Here is a 17,588-nt window from a genome sequence, read left to right as displayed (position 1 = left end):
GACCGGCAATGTTTTAGCGAAATAACGAATGGCGTGCGGGGTATCGGCAGAAACTCCGTGACACCCCCAACCTTGAAAGTGGGGGTTAATTGAAGAACTTTGAAGAAAGTAGTATAACCCCCACTATTCTGTGTTTATTCTATCTTTATCTACCAAGTTTACAATGTCGAAGCCAGTTCTCAAGTATACAAGAAATTTGATTGAAATGTAAAAGAAGAAGAATTGAACTCCACAGCCCCAGTAACACCCCGTTTGCCTTGCCGCTCTCAGATGATAGAAAAGAAAAAAGAAAAGAGATGTAAGGTATAAGAGTATATGACTCCAAAATAATATTATCATTACCAAGTAATTTTTTTCTTGCGTATCATTAAACCGCATCCACCGGATTCTCTGAATAGCCGTTATTCGCATGCTCAGGGCCCGCCCCATGCATGCTAGGACCATTAGACAGACGTCCAACGAGTTTGTCCATCAGATCATCCGCCGGCATCAAGCCGTCAAAATGGTGTGGCTGTTGCGTCTCGCGTGAGGAAGAGACCTGGGGCTCGGTCTGGAAAGGGATGTGATGGTATCCGCCGGCATTGACGTCGCCAGGAATGGAGGTGGAGTGTGCTCCCCAAGATGCCTGGCCGTGACTGAGGTCATCGAGGGACTGTGTGCTGGGCCCAAAGAAGCCGTCAAGCACGCTATGGCTATCGTGAAGGTTGACACCATGCTGCTGAGATGGAACATACTGACTAGCGTCATGGCCCATGTTATAGCCCAGGCTCTGATGGGTCATGGGAATACCATGCATACCGAGCATCATGGGTCCACCGCTGCTAGCGCTCATGCTGGTCGGTTGGGATGTCTCGGGGGCGAGACTGGTAGGGAATGAATCCAGAACCGAGCTCACAGCGGTTTTGTCACCAAGGCCATCTTCCGCCTTGGTGATTGAGGTCATGAAGTCCAGTTGACCGGACGAATTAAAGATATTAGCCACATTATCGTGGGAAGGAGGGTATATAGGCCACTGAGATTGCTGTTGAGCCTGGTGGTGGGTAAAGTCTTGAGGTTGAGGTGCCTGGTAAACACTTTGCGAGGGCTTGTTGAGAAGGATGGAGTCGAGGGAGAGAGGAGGAAGGTCAACACCGGAACTTTGCCGGGGGCTGTTGGTTTGAACCCGATCAGGAGGGGGAATCAGACGGCGCCAGGTGGTTGTACCAACTTCGCCGGGTCGGGTTTGACGGAATTTCCAGACTAGAATGGCCATGCGCTCGCTTTCTTCGCCCTGGTGACCCTGGAATTGGGTTGAAAGACGACGTGAGGCAGGGGGAATGGCACGAATCTCCTGTACGGCAGAAAGAGAGCGGAGGAACCGACGAGTGCGGTCATCCGTAGCATGGACAGACTCGGGTTGGCCCGAATCTTCGGCAATGCGCTTATCCTGGGTCAGCTCAGTGAAGAGTTTGGCCCACCAGGATGATTCAAAAAGCGGCTTGATCTTGGTTGATTGGGGCTTGGGAAGATCGTGGTATGTTTCCCAATGCTCTCGCCCTTCTTCATATAGCCGGGTGCTGCAAGTCCAGTTGTCCATCTGGTTGACCATCAACACGTCCCCAGCGGTAGGGTGTCCGAAGTCAAGGTCTAGTTGAATACCAAGACGGGAGCCGGAAGGGGGGAAATCAGTCATCAGCTCTAGATTCACCTCCAACATAATGATATCGCAGTCCAAAGGACCATTCATCTCGTCAAGAGATGAGGCCAGATGCGGGAATGAGGTGCGCCATCCAGGGACATCCTCAAGGGGCATGGGAGGTGCATTAGGGTGATGAAGATCTCCCTGAAGACGGGTATATGCGTGAAGGGCCTTGTCGATACGGTTCGCTTGCTGAGGAGCACTGACCCACATATCAAAACTGAAGCCGTGGATGTTCTTGGTGCTAGCCTCCTGCATACTAGAGCCCAGTGTATAATGAGACGGGGGGAGGTCACCACCATAAGGCTGCATCATTCTCATAGAATCATGGTAGGTGGGGTGTGTATGGCCGTAGTGACTTGGTGCTGCTGGATGCTCCATGGAAGATCTCCACTTGGGAGTGACGGATGTCTGAGAATGCCCGCTCAATCTGTCTCCCGACTGCTCTCGAACAAGTCGCTCCCCTAACCATATGGTATTAATATCCGAAACTGAAAGACGACAAGCTAGTAAACTCACAATCAGGATCGCCCTTCAGGAACGAATCGAGAACCTGCAAATGACTCGACACTTGCTTGCGAGTCCTCCTTTTGCCGGTCAACTTGAAGATATACTCGGCAATCAATTCATTGCGGCCGTATGACTTTCCACGTTCCGACCACTTTCTCCGGCCCATTGGAGGGTTTGCTTCAAGAGCTGTATATGCCATTAGACTTGAAATGTTCTTGTGTATGAAGCTGGATGAAGAAGACTTACCCTGCTGGAATGCATCTTCCAGCTCATCAGACCAAACAGGTTCACCATCTTTGCCAGTATCACGTCGAGGACGTGCTCGATATTCCATATACTTCTGAGACTTGAGATAGCTGCGTCCACGTCGAGGAGCTACATTAGGCCCAACGGAGTGAAGACGACGCAGCTTGCGAGCATGAAGACGGGCAACCACTGCTTGTTGTTGAGCAAGGCTGGGGGCCGCAACGGGGTGGGCGGCAGTAGCATGGTGAGGATACTTGAAGCCCAGCTGCTGAAGATGGTCATCTCGAGCAGTGGGATCCCCGTGGGCGAAGGTATCAGAGTAAGACTGAACGTTCCCAGAGGTATTCTGCAGAGCCCGGTCGGTATGAGCTCCTACAGCCTCGAGGGACGGCTGGTTCTGAGGCACAAGGCACTCGGGTTGCCAGTCAGCAGCCATGGCAAGCTTACCAAGTGACGGGCTTCTCGAAAAGAATGACGGATTCCAAGGAGGAGGGAGTTGAGAGGCACCGTCAAATGCTTACTGCCTGGCAAAGAACGCAGCACAGTCACAAACACAACTGCTCAAGAACGCAGACGGGTGGAAGAGAATGTCAGGACCTTGGAAAGAGAATGTGAGAGCGAGCAAGATGCTGTTTATAGGGAAAATAACTCCCCTGGGGAGGGGTGTGTAGTCCCAATAGCAGCATAGCGACCTTTGCCTGCACCGCGACCCTCGAACGCCATCTCCATACTCCTAGGCAGGACCTAGTCCTGGCCGTCGCGCGCCCAGACGCCGTGTGGGGAGCAAAGGACGGCCGCCATCTGTCCTTGCCGCGACAAATCAGGAGTCAAGAAAGGGTATGATCTGAAGGAAGTGTTGTCGGATGCAAGGGATGCTGGAGATGCTGGAGCAGCACGATCCAGTCACGAAAGACTCGGAGATTTTGGGCTGCAGGACAGTGGCCTTGCCCGACTATCATGCTGGTCAGTGTCGACAAACAATCGTCAGTGATCGGTGGCAATGGACACCCATGAAGAATGTCGGATGTCCAGCGACGCTGCCCATTTGCTCAACCCAGGCCCAGGAATGTCGAGACCACCGCAACGCACCCATTGGAATGTAGGCGAGTGATCATCTCAGGACTACCACGACAAATAACTCACAACCCTTTGATCCTAGTGGTGGTCGCGTGGGGTTTGGATGGGAAGGGACCAAGAGGGGAGAAGGGAAGTATACAAGGAGAGCATTGGCGGGTTAGGGTTAAAGGGTACTGCAGCACCTTGAATGGGGAGGAACAGAAAGAAGCACATGAGCGGCACGAGGGTCTTAAAAAATCTGCAGGGCTTAACTGACAGCCGCAGGAACGTGTTCGGGGTATCTCTTCTCTCTGAGCGCAGGTACAAAAAATTAAAAAAACGCCAGAAAAAGCGTATGCAAGAAATCGTACATCGTCGTCCTCCACCACCACGCAAGGGATGCGCCATCGGCCAATCCCCAGTCAACGTCCACAACCCTTCTTACAGGGAGGAAAGGGAAAAGGGACGCGACCTTCATGCTTCCTCCTGGGCCCCTACGGTGAATTTCTTCCGTCCGCCGCCCATCATCTGTTGGGCCTTCACACGGTCCACCTGTTCCCCTACCTTTTTCTCTATCTTCGCGATCTCCTCCTCGGGATCGACAGCCTCCTCGCTCGCAAATTCCAACACCAGTCGGCGACCCAAAAGATGCGTGTTTTTCAACGCGTCGATGGCATTTTCCGCCTCGCGAGCACTGACAAAGTCCGCGAAACCGAAACCACGAGCCGTGCGATCGAACTTTTGCGGAACACGCACGGACCGGAGCTGGCCGTATGTGCCAAAAAGTGATCGAATGTCCTTCTTCGTGGTCTGGAACGGCAAGTTCTTGATGATGATCTTGGTCCGACGGGCTGCAATTTTCTTGGCAGTATCTTCGCGCCTCCGCTCCTCCGCAGCATCCATGCCCTTGTGTGAGGCACGGATGACCAGCTCGTGTTGGTCGAGCTTGTAGCCATTCATGGCTGCAAGAGCCGACTGAGCCTGGGACTTGGTTCTGAATTCCACAAAACCGAAACCCATGCTGAGGGTCAGGCCGGGCTTCTTGGGATCGGTCTTGGTCTTGATACGTCCGGTAACGAAGCCTTCCAATGGCCGGAAGACCTCCAAGAACTTCTCGTTTGTAGTCGAGAAATCCAAGTTCTTAACGAAGAGAGTCGATGTCATGCCAGTGTCCAACTCATCAGCTGCGAAGGTGTCCGCAGTAGAGAAACCTTGACCCTTCCCGCGTGTATCGGCGGCAACGGCCTTGGGAGCCACGTTAGGGTCGAACAAATCCCGAGGAGCTTTCTCCAGGAAGATAATTGAATCCCCGAGTTTGCGGTAGGCAAGGGCCTTGAAAGCTTTTTGTGCCTGGTCAGGTCTGGCGAATTCTACAATGGCGATAGTACCGCTGGGTGGCATAAGGAGACGAATAATCTGACCAAAAGGTTCAAACATGCTTCGTAGCTCACCAGACTTCACACCATAGGAAAAATTCTTCACCAAGATCGCAGTGTTTCCACGTTCGCGACCCTTGAAGGCGTCGATATTCACTCCGTTTGATGCGAAGTAAGCCTTTGTTTCTTGAATTACATGCGTTTCAGCATGCGCTTGCTTGACAGCCGCATCGGAAGATGTAGGGTCAAGCAAGTCTGCTTTAGCGACTCCGAGTCTCTCCGCAACGGAAGACATCACAGCATCGGCCTGGAAACAGTTAGCTTAAACTTCTACTGATAAGAAACGAGTGATACTCACGTTCATGTACAAAGAGTTCCAGCTGAATGAAGAAGAAGTAGCACCTTGCTTTCGCTTGATTTGGTTCTGTTTCTTCAAGGGGAGCTTGGACAATTCATGATCATCAATTTTGTAGGTCTTCTTGGCAGAGGCTCCCAGGATGTGCATGAGTCGACCCTCAAAGTGCTTTCCATCGAGGGCCTTGTAGGCTTCGATCGCCGCATCCGCGTTGGAGAACTGAATGTAGGCGAAACCTTTACTCTTCTCGTGGCGGGTATCAAAGGCCACGTGGACCTAAAATTTCATCAGCGCTTGGTCAAAACAAATTGAGTGGCATGTGCAGGTGAAATGGTTGGGTTGCTCTTCAGAAAAACAAGAAGCATCTACTAAAATATCTTGACCTGTTCACATCATCTGCCTTTGGCATCGGATGTCCCTATCAGGAAATTCATCATGCGAGCGATCGACCGAGGCATCTCAAGGATGCTGGTACGAATGGGGGTGGAGGGGCAATAAGAAAGAAGAAAAAGGAGAAAGTGTCACTAACCTCGTCGAGTTTGCCATATTCAGCAAAAAGCGGCTCTAGGTCCCCATCAGTGGTATCGTAAGCAAGGTTTCGCACGAACAGACGAGCAGACTCGCGGATAAGATCAGTATTCTTGATCTGCTCCGCCGTTAACCGAACTACATCTTCTTGCTCTTCATCATCTTCATTTTCGTCATCATTAGCTGTGGGTTGAGGGGGTTGAGCGGCAATATTCTCAATTGCCGCATTGCGGGATTCAGGTTCATCAGGAGTGCGACTCCGAGGCTTAGCCGGCTCTGCAACCTTGTGGTCATCAAAGTCGGCCTGCTCATCTTCGTCAAGAAGACCCAAAAGGCGGCTAGTCTTTGATCGAAGCCAATCGGCATCCGAGACAGGGGCAGCTTCGCCTTGTTCTTCTTCATCTCCATCTCCCTCTTGGTCATCAAGCATGGGGGTGTCCACGCTCTCATCAGCTCCGCTTTGGTCAACAACCACAGGCTTCGGTGCCTCATCCTTTTCACCAGGAGAGGTTTCCTGCACACGAGCTTTCTTCGGGTAGGAAGGCAACTCCTCGACGACAGCGGTGTCCTGGGTCGGTTGGTTACTGGCCGACACAGGCTCCTCAGTTGGATTCACCATGCCATCGTCATTCGCCCATGTGCGAGTCTTGGAGGATGTTTGCATCAATGAGAGGTACTCCTTGAGCTTAGGGTCTTGGGTCTTCTCTTCTCTCTTACGCTTAAGCGCATTATCCGAGGACTGGTTGTCCTTGTCCATATCACGATAGCGAGAAGGGAACTTCTCGGGCTTAGAGTCAATCTACATACTGGTCAGTCTCCAGACCAACTGAACTGGTCAGCGTGGGGCGGCAAGGAAGAAGGGGAAATAAAGGCAGAAAGGAAAAAATTTTCCGTTCACAACGAACTTCACGTACCGGCCGGGCGATGTCTACCGAGATCTTGGACATCTTTAAGAATGTCTTATTGAAGTATTTGACTGCTTCCTGAGCCGCATCATGGCTTTTGAAACCAACAAATCCCATCCTGCGCTTGGGCAGGACATGGGCGTCAGTGACCTGAAAACGGACTGCAAAATGATTGCGAAGCTGATCATTGGAGCATGTCGGTGGAAGACCACTGACGAACACGCGAGTGTTCTCCATTTTGGCGTTCGACGAAAGCTCGTGCAAGAGGGAAGAAGCGAACAAAATTATAAATTATTTCCGACTAAAATATTTGATCGTCGGGAATTAGTACATCCGGACCGAGGCCCACCTGGAGCTCTCCACCCATATAGTAGGCGGTAAAGAATACACTGGCAGTATTTACACAGCGCTATCCTCCACCATGAAGGCGGTCAGAAGGCGCGACCCGATTCCATCACGCGCAAAGCGCAGCTGTCTGTTCTCAAGAGTATTCCCTCTGCGGCTGCACGATCTGACCTTACGAACCTCTTGGAAAACTACTCCCCCCACTACCTCAACAATGACTCTTGAAACAAAGGACAAGATGGAGGGTGAGTTCCAACTTCACCAAGAGCCAGACTTTGTTTGTTAACAGCCAGGCACAGCACAAATCAAGTCGGTGGATATGGTAGGACAGATCGATATTCACATCCAGAGTTCCAGCGCTCACATTGCTTGATAGACCGAGGATATGCAGCAGGAGGCCATTGCTCTTGGTAGGTGACTTGAACAATCCGCGCACGAGCCATGACTGATAAACCCTAGCGATCGAGGCCATGGAGAAGTATCACATTGAGAAGGTATGTCCTCTTACGAACCTGTAACAATGCCAATATTTCCAGTGCAGTTTCTCACATTTATTTTATCCAGGACATCGCGCAGTACATCAAGAAAGAAGTTCGCTCCTTGCCCGCCTTACCCCTCCCCACACCGTTGCTGATAAACCCCTCCAGTTCGACTCTCGAAAGGGTGCTACCTGGCACTGCATTGTTGGCCGGAACTTTGGAAGCTTCGTAACTCACGGTCAGTTATGAACCCCCCGACTCTCATACCTTCTGTAGATACTCATCTTCCGGCAGAGACGAAGCACTTCATTTACTTCTACCTCGGACATTGCGCGATCCTCCTCTTCAAGACCCAGTAAAGGGCAACGAATACCAAGACGACAGATGGGGAGATCCCGAGAGAAACCTCGCAAAATACCATTTCAAGCGATCCTTTTTATCTTTGCCTCACAACCTTGGTTCTTTCTTCTCCTGATTTTCAAAAAGCGCTTTCTTTGCGAGAGAGTTGCGGCATTCTGTACATACTGTCATAAATCAGTATCGAATATTTCCGGGATTTCATTATTATCTGCTACATAGAGCTTCAATTGGTGAGGTCTGAGTACTAGGATATGTTTGAGTTGTTGTAGTACCCGTACATGCTGGATCACATGGACCTCACGTGCCGCCAAGCAGCCAAGCCACAGCCAGCGCCCCCAAATGCCGCTGCCTTCAACCCATTGAACACCATTTCCCTCTCTAACTTTCATCAATCATCATGGCATTCTGTATCACGTTTGGAACTCACGGTATGTTATCATGTCCGATTGTCAAAATGGAACTTCCGAACACGAGAGTGGGGACCTGTTCCTGGCACCGTTCTTCGGGTGTTTACCTTGTGGACATCTCCACCCTGCTTAGTAGTAGTTATACCTCGGGATACTGATTCAAGCCACAGAGTTCACGGGCATGCTCGAAGGCTATGAGCAGGTGCGAGCTTACTGCTATAACTGTGAGTGACCTTTCTTAATGTTCCTCATCACTGGCGACTTGCCTCCTGGGGGGCGTCACACTAATGCATATCCACCATTGTAGGCCAACACTGGAACGGCCATTGTGTGACTAGATGGTATGTACCGAATCTGGCAATATACTGGAAATTACGATCTAACGCTTATTTCTAGGCCATTCTTCACCATTTGCTTCATTGTACGCCTTCTGTGATTGTTGCTGTGTTGTCCTTTATAGCGGGGGATAGGACGAGATGACTAACATCACCATGACACAGCCTCTGATTCCGCTCGCAACCCACAAGTACAAGGTAAATACAGGACCTCTGAAAAACTGTTGATTCTCAATCAATGCCATTGGGCTAACATTTAATTTAGGAGGTTCTATGCTACACCTGTCGCGTGAGCCAAGATCTTCGGTATGTCACATCATCTTCTCTAGCAAGGCAATGCGGATCTAAACCAGTATTATTCAGGGATCGGCCTGATATTACTCCTGAAACACGGCCACCACCTCACATGGCATGGGGTCCTCAGCCACCCCCTCAGGCTTATGGCGGGTACCAACAACAACCGCCACCGCAACAGCAACAGCAACAGCAACAGGGCTACAAATGAGTCTCCAAGGTCTTTCTTGGAGACCCGGGCAATCACAGTGCTTTTTTTAAGTCGTTTGTTTGGCCAAAACCGAAGGCACAATGAGAGTGTGATACGTGCTACAGCCCGATCTCGGCAAGTTCAAGTTGTTCAAGTTCCGGCGTCGGGTTTTACTATTTACTTTCTTTTACTATTTTCCTCTGCTATCGATGAATGGTCCCTTTAAGTGGCTCGCATACCTGTAACACCTTTTCTTTTAGAAATCCACAAGTGGAAGCACATCACATTCAAAAATATTATTAAAAAAGAAACCAAAACAAGCCAGGGTATAAAAAGTAAAGCGCAAAGACCGACCGGCAATCATAAACCTATCGTACCATCATCCCATATCCTAAAGAGAAGGCTTTATATCCTCTGCATCCTTACTCTTCTCATCTCCAACCTCCGTCGGCGTCACAACACCAGAAGGATGAGATGAATCCTCCTTGCCGCGCCAAACAACCGGCTTCCGACCCATAAGATCAAGGAACATCATTCGCGATACACGAATAATGCTCTCACGGCCCTCGTACACCGGGAAAACAACAACACCAAACAATGTGCAGAAGAGCCAGATCATGCCAACAACAACCCAGCCCGTGAAAAACTTCTTACTGAAGACGTAAGAGCTCCCGTACATTGGGATCGGCCATAGGATGAGAAAAGCGAAGGCCATGAAGACGGTAAGTGTGCGCGAGTATAGTGCGGCACGGTTGAGCTTACGCTCTTCTTCTTCTGTTTGTGCGGTGGAGGATTCGTTTCCTTCGCCCGGGACGAGCTCTAGGTCGATGTGTGCTGCGGCCGCGACTTCAGAGTCGTCGACTTTGCGGATTGCGCGCATGGACTCGTAGTCGTAGTTCTGGGAGCCGAAGATGAATGTGAAGAGTGGGGAGAAGATCATTGGACTGAGTAGGGCAGCCACGTTTCCTGCTAGCATAGGGTAGCTAAAAGAATTCGTTAGTGAAATGCGTCCGATATAGCCAGGCGAGAGAATTTTGGAAGAGAGCTTACTTTGCACCTGTAGTGTCCACGGTTAAAATACCGGATTCTTTCTTCGCAACCACGAGCCATGCGATAAGAGACACAGCGAGTCCAAGCGGTGGGGAAGCAGCAGCAGCAATCCAATTCTGGCCCTTCCAGAGAAGAGTCATTGCGCCGGGGAAGACAGCAGAGGAAATAATGACACCCATAAGCAAATACAAATATCCCATACCAATACCAGCGTAGTAAAGCCCCGTGGCAAAGCCAGCCATGATGATCGAGTAGACGATACAAGACATATGCGATACCCAGACAAGCTTCTTGCCCTTGGCAGATGGCTCAATATACGCCTGCCAGATATCGTAGGTGAAAATGGACGAAACGGCAATTAGCTGTGCCGAGAAAGCGGAAGTGACAGCCATGAATATCATCAATGTGGTGGCCACTGCACCGCTGTATCCGAGAAGTTTGACTGCGGCAAAGGGTAGGACTAGTCCGGCCGTGACATCGTTGTCGCTCATTCTATTTGTGCCTTCTAAGGCCAGCGCCGAGATACCCATTGTACTGGCGCAGAGCCAGGGAATGGCGAACCAGCAAAGACCTCCGATGACATATCCGGGAAAAGCGTGGACGGGGCTTGCGGCGATAGCTTTGTTGTAGTAGCCGTTGTCGAGGAAAACCGTTCTAGTAGGTATTAGCTTATTTAATCCAGGGCGATGAGGAATAAACGAACCCAAAGTTGCCAATCAAGTTGATGATCCAGAAAATGCCACCCTCTTTCGAGCGCATGGTGACATAGCTTCCCTCCGCATTTCCCTCGACAGGGTGTCTCTTTGCAGCTTCAACAAGGGCATCATAGACCTTGCCTGGCGAGCCAAGCTCGGCATTAGTCGCATATGCTGAAAACGCAAAGAGGAAAATGACCACCAAGATAACCACAGTGTGCATGTAGTCCGTTATGAAGGTAGCTTTGATACCGCCAAAGAGAGTATACAGCACCACACCAATGGGAAGCAGGAAACAAGCCGCCGCAGTGTGAACCCCAGTGAGGGAGGTCATGACCGCAGAACCACCAGTCAATAGCATGGCCGTGACGAGGATGTTTGTCATGAGGCAGAAAACAATGAAAACGACATGGACAACTGTGCCGTAGCGAGCCCGGATCACTTCAAGGAAGGTATGCGCGTTCGGTGCTCGTCGTTTTAGCTCGATGGCAATGGTCGCGAAAAGGAGGATTTGCACGGTTGCACCTGTATACTATATTAGCACTATGTCGTAAAGGCTTTATCCTATAAATGGCACTCACCTGAAGCATAGAAGAAAGGGCCCGAAATTCCATATTTATACGCGACTGCTGACGACTGCAGCAGAGTCGCCGCCCATGTCCAGCTACTAACGACGGCAGCAGCGACGAGGCCGGATTTGACAGAACGACCAGCTGTCGAGAACATCTCGGAGGTTTGAACTTCATGTTGGTACCTAAAGTGAACATAGTATGTTAGATACTGGATTTAATTCGGAGATAAATCATTACAGATTTGAAAGCTTACCGTTTCAATGCCCATGTAATAAAGATCATGACCAGGGCAAAAGCAAATCCCAATCCAAGGATAATGCCATACCCAAAGCCCTGGGATAAAGGCGCTGTGAAAGCGACAGCCATATTAAACCCAGACCCAATAGATCAACGAGGTCTACTCGAAGGTATATAAGTTCGAAAGTTTTAAAAAAAGATGAAAAGAAGGTTGCAAGAGATGAGTATGCACAAGACGAGCAAATCGACCAAACAATTCAAGTATGAACCGGATTTGGAAGTTTCCTAGCCCTATTATAAAGTTAAAGTCTCAATTGGCGAACCATGACATTCGGGATAAGGGGAGACATGTTTTATAACAACCACGCCGACACGCAGAAAGACCCAAATCTCCGAATTCGCACGTCCTAACCCCAGCCGACGGCGAGTCACTACTCTATCCTAGCGCCTGAGCTTAGATAGGGACGTCCAATGTACGTTAGGACCTGCTATCCGGACCTAAGATAAGGGTTCTTTGAAAGTACATTCGTCTCGTAATGGCACAGGAATAAGCCGGTGGGTAAACTAAACCACGGCCGCGGGATTTGTAGGTTGGCTCCCGGAATGATTTCCCCAGAGATCATACTTTTCTCATGCTGACCAAAAACCCATGTACAACCCCTACTCCATAGAGCAATTCCCATTGGGGTACTGGGCTATCGCGGGTCCTGATGCAATTAGACGATTCGACGAGTGCAAGGCTTATCAGTTGCACTTTTCTTGGCTCCATCCTGGAATAGTTCTGCGGGTTGTGATTGGTGAAGGGATGGGGTGGTGATAAGAAGGGTTTCCGAAAGTGGAGTCTGGGGTGCTTACCACGAGAATATGAGCATTGACCTACATAGGAGGAGGTCAGTCGATCGGGCGAGTCCGTTGATAAATTGTTGATTGTTCGATAGGACCCGCTTAGTCGATTTCTGTGGTCATTGACGATTTCCATGTGCTGGTAGCTGTACCCTGGCAGGGCTGCCCCACTGTCACAAGTGCGGGTGAGAGATTAAGCTCCAGTGACAGCAGAAATTATGTGAGTTTGTATCATTTTGAGATAAATGGACGGGAATTTTAGGGGCCTGGATGAAGCACTATTCAATTATGGGTAAAGAAGTTGCAGACACGGAGTACCAAGTGGCCAATTGTCGGCTTGGACTCCATACGATCAATGGTGCTCTGATTTCCCATTGCTACATTAATACGCCTACAATTAACCGCAGGCACTGCACGGACAGGACAACAACTATTAGAAACCTTGATGACTCCCAGGGGAGTCTCTACAATCTACAGCAGCAACAAAATTGTCACTTGAAATGTCAAGTCCATTACTCGATGCAAACACATTCGGTTGATATGGTACACACACGTCAGACTCCTTCACGCTCCAGGCTACCAACCACACCAGGCCAGCGCCACGGCTATTTCAGCACGAAAAGTCGCAGACCAAACGATGCAGTAGAGAACCAAGGCCACGTGGAAGAGGTCTAAACCGACCTATACAGCGGATAGGCCATGGGCACTCCGCAGCACCCACTATTAAAGAGAAAAAAAACGGAAAAACACCACATATGTTGAGAAAAAACGGAGTAGCCAGGATCTTCCCTGGCCGCAATTCAGATTCGGAACCAGGGTCAAATTTCATAGGGGTATAGGAGAAGGATTGAGGATTGAGGGTTGGCGTCTCGTAACCCGGGCCGGTCATCCACACATTGCCAGATTGTTAACTGCGAAGTGTGGAGCACGGGCAGAGATGGAATCGAGAGAATCGCTTATGCGGAGAACTTGCGGGAAACCTTCGCGATGACTGTTCATATCATTCATTAGTATCAGGATCAGGATCAGAATTGGACCACGCCCGCCAACTCAGATATCCAAATTCCACTACTCCATTCTGGGATCCATCTCAAAGCGGCTTCGAATGGCGATATATAATGAAAGAACGTACCGTGCAGACCAACAACCGAGAAGATGAAGCCCAGACTCAGCACCAGAACAACAACGGGGTCGACCCGCAGACCGGGGCTCTCATCAGTGTAGAGCTTCAGCATGGTACCCGAAGAACCACCGGCACCAGCAGAGCGAGTAGAGCTGGGGCGAACATTGCGAAGAGTCTCCTTGTGGTCAGCGGCGGCACGACGGCGCATAGCAGCGCGAGGACCGCCGGGGGAGTGGGCGAGGAAGGACGGCCGACGGCAGAGCCGGAGGCGACAGCAGCGCCGGCGGACTTGTCAGGGCCAGACTCGGCACCCGAGGTCAGAGGAGAGGTAGGACGGGGGGAGGCCTATGGAACGTTTGTTAGCAAACTGTAGATGGATTTGACAGGAATACGGGGACGGTTGGGCATGGGGGTCGTGGTGGTGCTAGAATCGAAAGGAAAGGAGGTGTTGGGCTGGGAAGATTGATGGAGAAGCGGATGTGGTGATTATGAGCAATTGAATGATTGAAGGAGCTTACCATTGTGAATTGAGGTGGAGGGTGGAAGGGAAAGGAGTGAATGAAGGAAAGTTGGGGGGGAAGATCAGGGCTGGAAGGAGAGGATTTGCGGAGTTCCAATGAGGCCACGATCGCGCTTTCCTGATTCGATACGAGGGGCGGTACCGATACGGTCACAGGGAGCTTGGCCCGGCGTGGATAGCGGTAATTTTTCGTATGTATTACGGAAACCCCACCAATCAGATGGCTCCCTACGAGTACTACGAGTAACTAGTGCATACTTTACTGTAGTGGAAGCATTGCTACCGAGATCTATCCGCAGTCAGCTTATTCATTTACACGGAGTAGGTCATATTGAGGTCATTCAAAATTGATTCTTAGATCTAGGACTAAGCGGTGATCATTGGTACTGCCAATTGACATTGCACTATCGTAAGTGACATGGGGGCCTTAAACAGAACACCCCGGGAATCATCGCCAAAAATAAACGAAATAGACGAAATAGACGCCACCGGTGCTTTCATGAGGGATATATGAAGGAAAGGGGGAAAGCAGATAGGGAAGAAAATCACAGGAATTTTGCACCCGGCACCAGCGGGGAAACGTTGGATGGGGAAAAACAGGAAAAGAGACCACAGATTTCGCAGGTGAGGTATCATGGTGGAGGACCCAAATCAGGAACGCAGAGATCAGGCTTAAATAACGGGGTGGTCAGGAATCACAAATGAAAAGAAAACATCAGAAAGTAGGGGTACTACTCCAGGTCCAAACGCCAGAAGAGATCACTATGAAATACACTATACCATTGATTGGAATACTATCAATCGATCATCATTCGGGAGGGGACCTGGCCCTCAACATTGGAGAGCTCGGTCGACTTCTCCTCAGCCCGTACCTTCTTGTTTTGGATATGGGGCTTGAGGCCGTGGTGGAAGTTGTTGACGCACATGCACGCGTTGATAATGGTAATCACGATGAGGATCAGGGTGATGATGGCGAAGAAGGTCATCGACGGCCGTGCGGCGATGTACATCTGGGCAGTTGCTTGCGCGTACATACGGAACAGCTTGAAGATGAAGTATGCCATAGCAGCAAAGAAGAGGAGCTGAAAATCGGTGGTGAGCAGGCTATCCAATAGAGTATGCGTTTTCCCCGGAAGAAAATTGATAGACTTACGATGATAGCGATCATTCCTGCAGTGGATTCCCGGCGGACAAAGAAGGCGCCAAAGGCCAGGATAATAATTGTCACCGGAACGGCAATGATGGTAAGATAAAACTCCGCATCATGCTTATTGGACGAGACAATGACCAGAAACTGAATAGTAAAACCGAGGAAGAAGAAGAAATCGAACTTCAGCAGCGCAATATAGATCTAGAACACATATGCAAGTTAGTAAGCGATCAAAATCGTGGTGAGAGGTGACGGGTCTGACCTGGTATGTCAGGTACCGACGCTTCATGCGAAGATCGGCACTGATATGTTTGTAGATTGTCCAAGCGAACTCATCATAGAGTTTCCAAGCGACGAAGGTCATCAGAACGCTCCCGACTCCCACGATGCAGGGGATGACGATCAAGAATGGCTTCGATTGCCCCCAAACCTCGGGCTTGATATAATCTTGATAGGTGAGCTCATTGACTGCGGTGTTGATCTGTTTGACCTGGACCGCTCCATAGATCAGCAGTCCCACGTTACACATGCAAAGGCCGATGATCTGAATGGTGTTCTTCATGCGCAATGCATCATAGACCAGCACGAGCTCGTAGATAAAACCGAAACTGTAAAGGGCGAGGAAGGTGGGGATTGTTTTGGAGGCAGGAATGTCGTTGGGCTTTTCTTGGATTTGAAAGTTGGCAAATACATAACTATAAAAAAAAAATTGAGATTGTTAGCCTCCTCGGGGGTCTGACTGCAAGTCGTTTTCTCAGGTTCTCGCCGTAGTACTTACCATTCGAGAGCGAGTGTCACGACCGTTTGAACGAGCGTCACGATCGCAAAGACCCAGGTCCATCGGGTATTGGGAATATAAAATCTTTTCGGCGCAACGGGGGCGGGATTCGCATTTGAGTAGGTCTCGCGAGCGCGAAATCGCTCGGATTCCGGGTAATACGTGGGGTCGAAGCCGGCAGGACCCATGAGGGAGGCGTGCGATTCTCGCGAAGAAATCTTGGCAAAAGGACCTGAGGCGGATTCCTCCGCAGAGTTGTTGGGGTAAGGCACAATGACGGTATTGACCACCGGGGAAGTGGTGGTTTTGAAGGATAAGAGAGGAAGAAAAACGGTCTCAGGTGGCACGAAGGGCTGTCTTGTCCTTGTCCCTGATACGTGGGCGCAGTGAAACACCGAGGAAAGGGTCGTGTGTCCGGCTTGGCGTGTTTCTGCGGGAACCGGTGCAGTTTGAGTTGAGCTGAGTTGAGCTGAGCTGAGCGAAATGCTCGCGGGTTATCAGACTCGAGGGGATTTTTCCAGGCACATCGAAGTTGAGAATGGCTGTCGGGTTGAGTCCAGTGTGGGTTACCGTTGAACGAGCGAAACGGGGGAGGGGGGACTGTTGGAGCCTCGTAATTTTTCTCACGGGAATTGGCGTGTCTAGATTGGAAGCAAGATCAACCCCAACTTAGCAGAAAACGAGTGAACAGAGGAGATGATGAAGAGTAGAAGAGTAGAAGAGTAGAGTAGAGTAGAAGAGAGAGAAAACAATCAGGGGCGCATTTCTGGGGTTCGAGGTATTCCACGGGTCTCAGACTTGGCAGCCACCCACCCGCCTTCGATGGGCATTCTAGACTTCACACACTCTCACACACAGAGTACACAGCACAGAGACAGAGGGTACTCTCTCACAGGGACTTCCTCCCACGGTCGACCCACTTTCCCACTAGCGTCACTCTTGTCCCCATCCTTAGAGTGGCTGCCTGCTCAGCCTTCCCTTGTCCCCCGTCATCCCGTCCTCCCCCAACTGCTCCGACGGATCAATTATTACGAAACCGCGGCGCCCTGTCACTCTCGTTTACCAAGCCACACACAATAACTCTGATCGCCCTCCTCGTGAGGGAATTTGGACTAGGTTGGGTGTAAAGCGCGAAACATGCAGTGGCTGAGGCTGGGGGCCGTGGGTGGAATGTGGTGGCTGTGGTTAATAAACTCGGCCCCCCAAAACCAGCCACAGTCATGACTGGGGCAATACGAGCCTGAGATGGTGTTATATTGGTGCAACCATGACAATGCTCCACGGAGTATCGATTGATGACCCTGACTGTGTTGATTCCCAGCCTTGCCCCGTTGCTTATGGTGACATGCGAGAGTGGCCGGTACTGACCGGCAGCCTTCTGAAACATAGCGGACCCCCCGGTCCAACAACATTCCATTCCATTCCGAGACTGGCACTGGGCCTCGCCACAAGGAGCATCGGATCTGGCATATCGTACTAGTACGAGGATTGAGAACTCTCGATCTCTGACCTGTCGAATCCATCTCATTTGGTCTTCATCTCATCTGCGAGCAAGC

The 17,588-nt window shown here is 50.4% G+C and overlaps 7 protein-coding genes across 7 annotated transcripts; 2 read left to right on the top strand and 5 right to left on the bottom strand.

Moving 5' to 3' along the window:
• Positions 1-367: 367 nt before the first annotated feature.
• Positions 368-2,870, bottom strand: abaA (transcription factor AbaA; the record flags this gene model as incomplete). Its single annotated transcript, XM_057260134.1, has 3 exons — positions 368-2,142; positions 2,198-2,374; positions 2,435-2,870. The coding sequence occupies 3 exons, from the start codon at positions 2,868-2,870 to the stop codon at positions 368-370; spliced, it is 2,388 nt and encodes a 795-aa protein (XP_057127966.1).
• Positions 2,871-3,964: 1,094 nt separating this feature from the next.
• On the bottom strand, positions 3,965-6,891 carry mrd1 (RNA-binding ribosome biosynthesis protein MRD1; the record flags this gene model as incomplete). Its single annotated transcript, XM_057260133.1, has 4 exons — positions 3,965-5,173; positions 5,225-5,497; positions 5,751-6,548; positions 6,664-6,891. 4 exons carry the CDS (start codon positions 6,889-6,891, stop codon positions 3,965-3,967), a joined length of 2,508 nt encoding a protein of 835 aa, XP_057127965.1.
• Positions 6,892-7,213: 322 nt separating this feature from the next.
• Positions 7,214-7,837, top strand: N7481_000913 (dynein light chain DYN2; the record flags this gene model as incomplete). The annotated part of the gene is made up of 7 exons (XM_057260132.1): positions 7,214-7,244; positions 7,299-7,321; positions 7,376-7,409; positions 7,459-7,493; positions 7,564-7,590; positions 7,647-7,716; positions 7,773-7,837. The coding sequence occupies 7 exons, from the start codon at positions 7,214-7,216 to the stop codon at positions 7,835-7,837; spliced, it is 285 nt and encodes a 94-aa protein (XP_057127964.1).
• A 398-nt stretch (positions 7,838-8,235) lies between these two features.
• Positions 8,236-9,085, top strand: N7481_000912 (rhodopsin family protein; the record flags this gene model as incomplete). Its single annotated transcript, XM_057260131.1, has 6 exons — positions 8,236-8,266; positions 8,416-8,469; positions 8,553-8,586; positions 8,642-8,666; positions 8,746-8,778; positions 8,846-9,085. 6 exons carry the CDS (start codon positions 8,236-8,238, stop codon positions 9,083-9,085), a joined length of 417 nt encoding a protein of 138 aa, XP_057127963.1.
• Positions 9,086-9,455: 370 nt separating this feature from the next.
• On the bottom strand, positions 9,456-11,747 carry N7481_000911 (sodium:solute symporter family protein; the record flags this gene model as incomplete). Its single annotated transcript, XM_057260130.1, has 5 exons — positions 9,456-10,047; positions 10,115-10,768; positions 10,818-11,334; positions 11,391-11,563; positions 11,635-11,747. The coding sequence occupies 5 exons, from the start codon at positions 11,745-11,747 to the stop codon at positions 9,456-9,458; spliced, it is 2,049 nt and encodes a 682-aa protein (XP_057127962.1).
• A 1,670-nt stretch (positions 11,748-13,417) lies between these two features.
• N7481_000910 (SEC61-beta family protein) lies at positions 13,418-14,105 on the bottom strand (the record flags this gene model as incomplete). Its single annotated transcript, XM_057260129.1, has 4 exons — positions 13,418-13,452; positions 13,594-13,762; positions 13,807-13,929; positions 14,103-14,105. 4 exons carry the CDS (start codon positions 14,103-14,105, stop codon positions 13,418-13,420), a joined length of 330 nt encoding a protein of 109 aa, XP_057127961.1.
• A 796-nt stretch (positions 14,106-14,901) lies between these two features.
• On the bottom strand, positions 14,902-16,220 carry N7481_000909 (uncharacterized protein; the record flags this gene model as incomplete). Its single annotated transcript, XM_057260128.1, has 4 exons — positions 14,902-15,186; positions 15,258-15,455; positions 15,517-15,949; positions 16,033-16,220. 4 exons carry the CDS (start codon positions 16,218-16,220, stop codon positions 14,902-14,904), a joined length of 1,104 nt encoding a protein of 367 aa, XP_057127960.1.
• Positions 16,221-17,588: the final 1,368 nt, after the last annotated feature.

This window comes from Penicillium waksmanii, assembly GCF_028829765.1.
Source record: "Penicillium waksmanii strain IBT 27052 chromosome Unknown utg000001l:1.0-4852451.0:1.0-4856178.0, whole genome shotgun sequence".
Taxonomy (NCBI): domain Eukaryota; kingdom Fungi; phylum Ascomycota; class Eurotiomycetes; order Eurotiales; family Aspergillaceae; genus Penicillium; species Penicillium waksmanii.
This window is presented reverse-complemented; position numbering and strand designations above follow the sequence as displayed.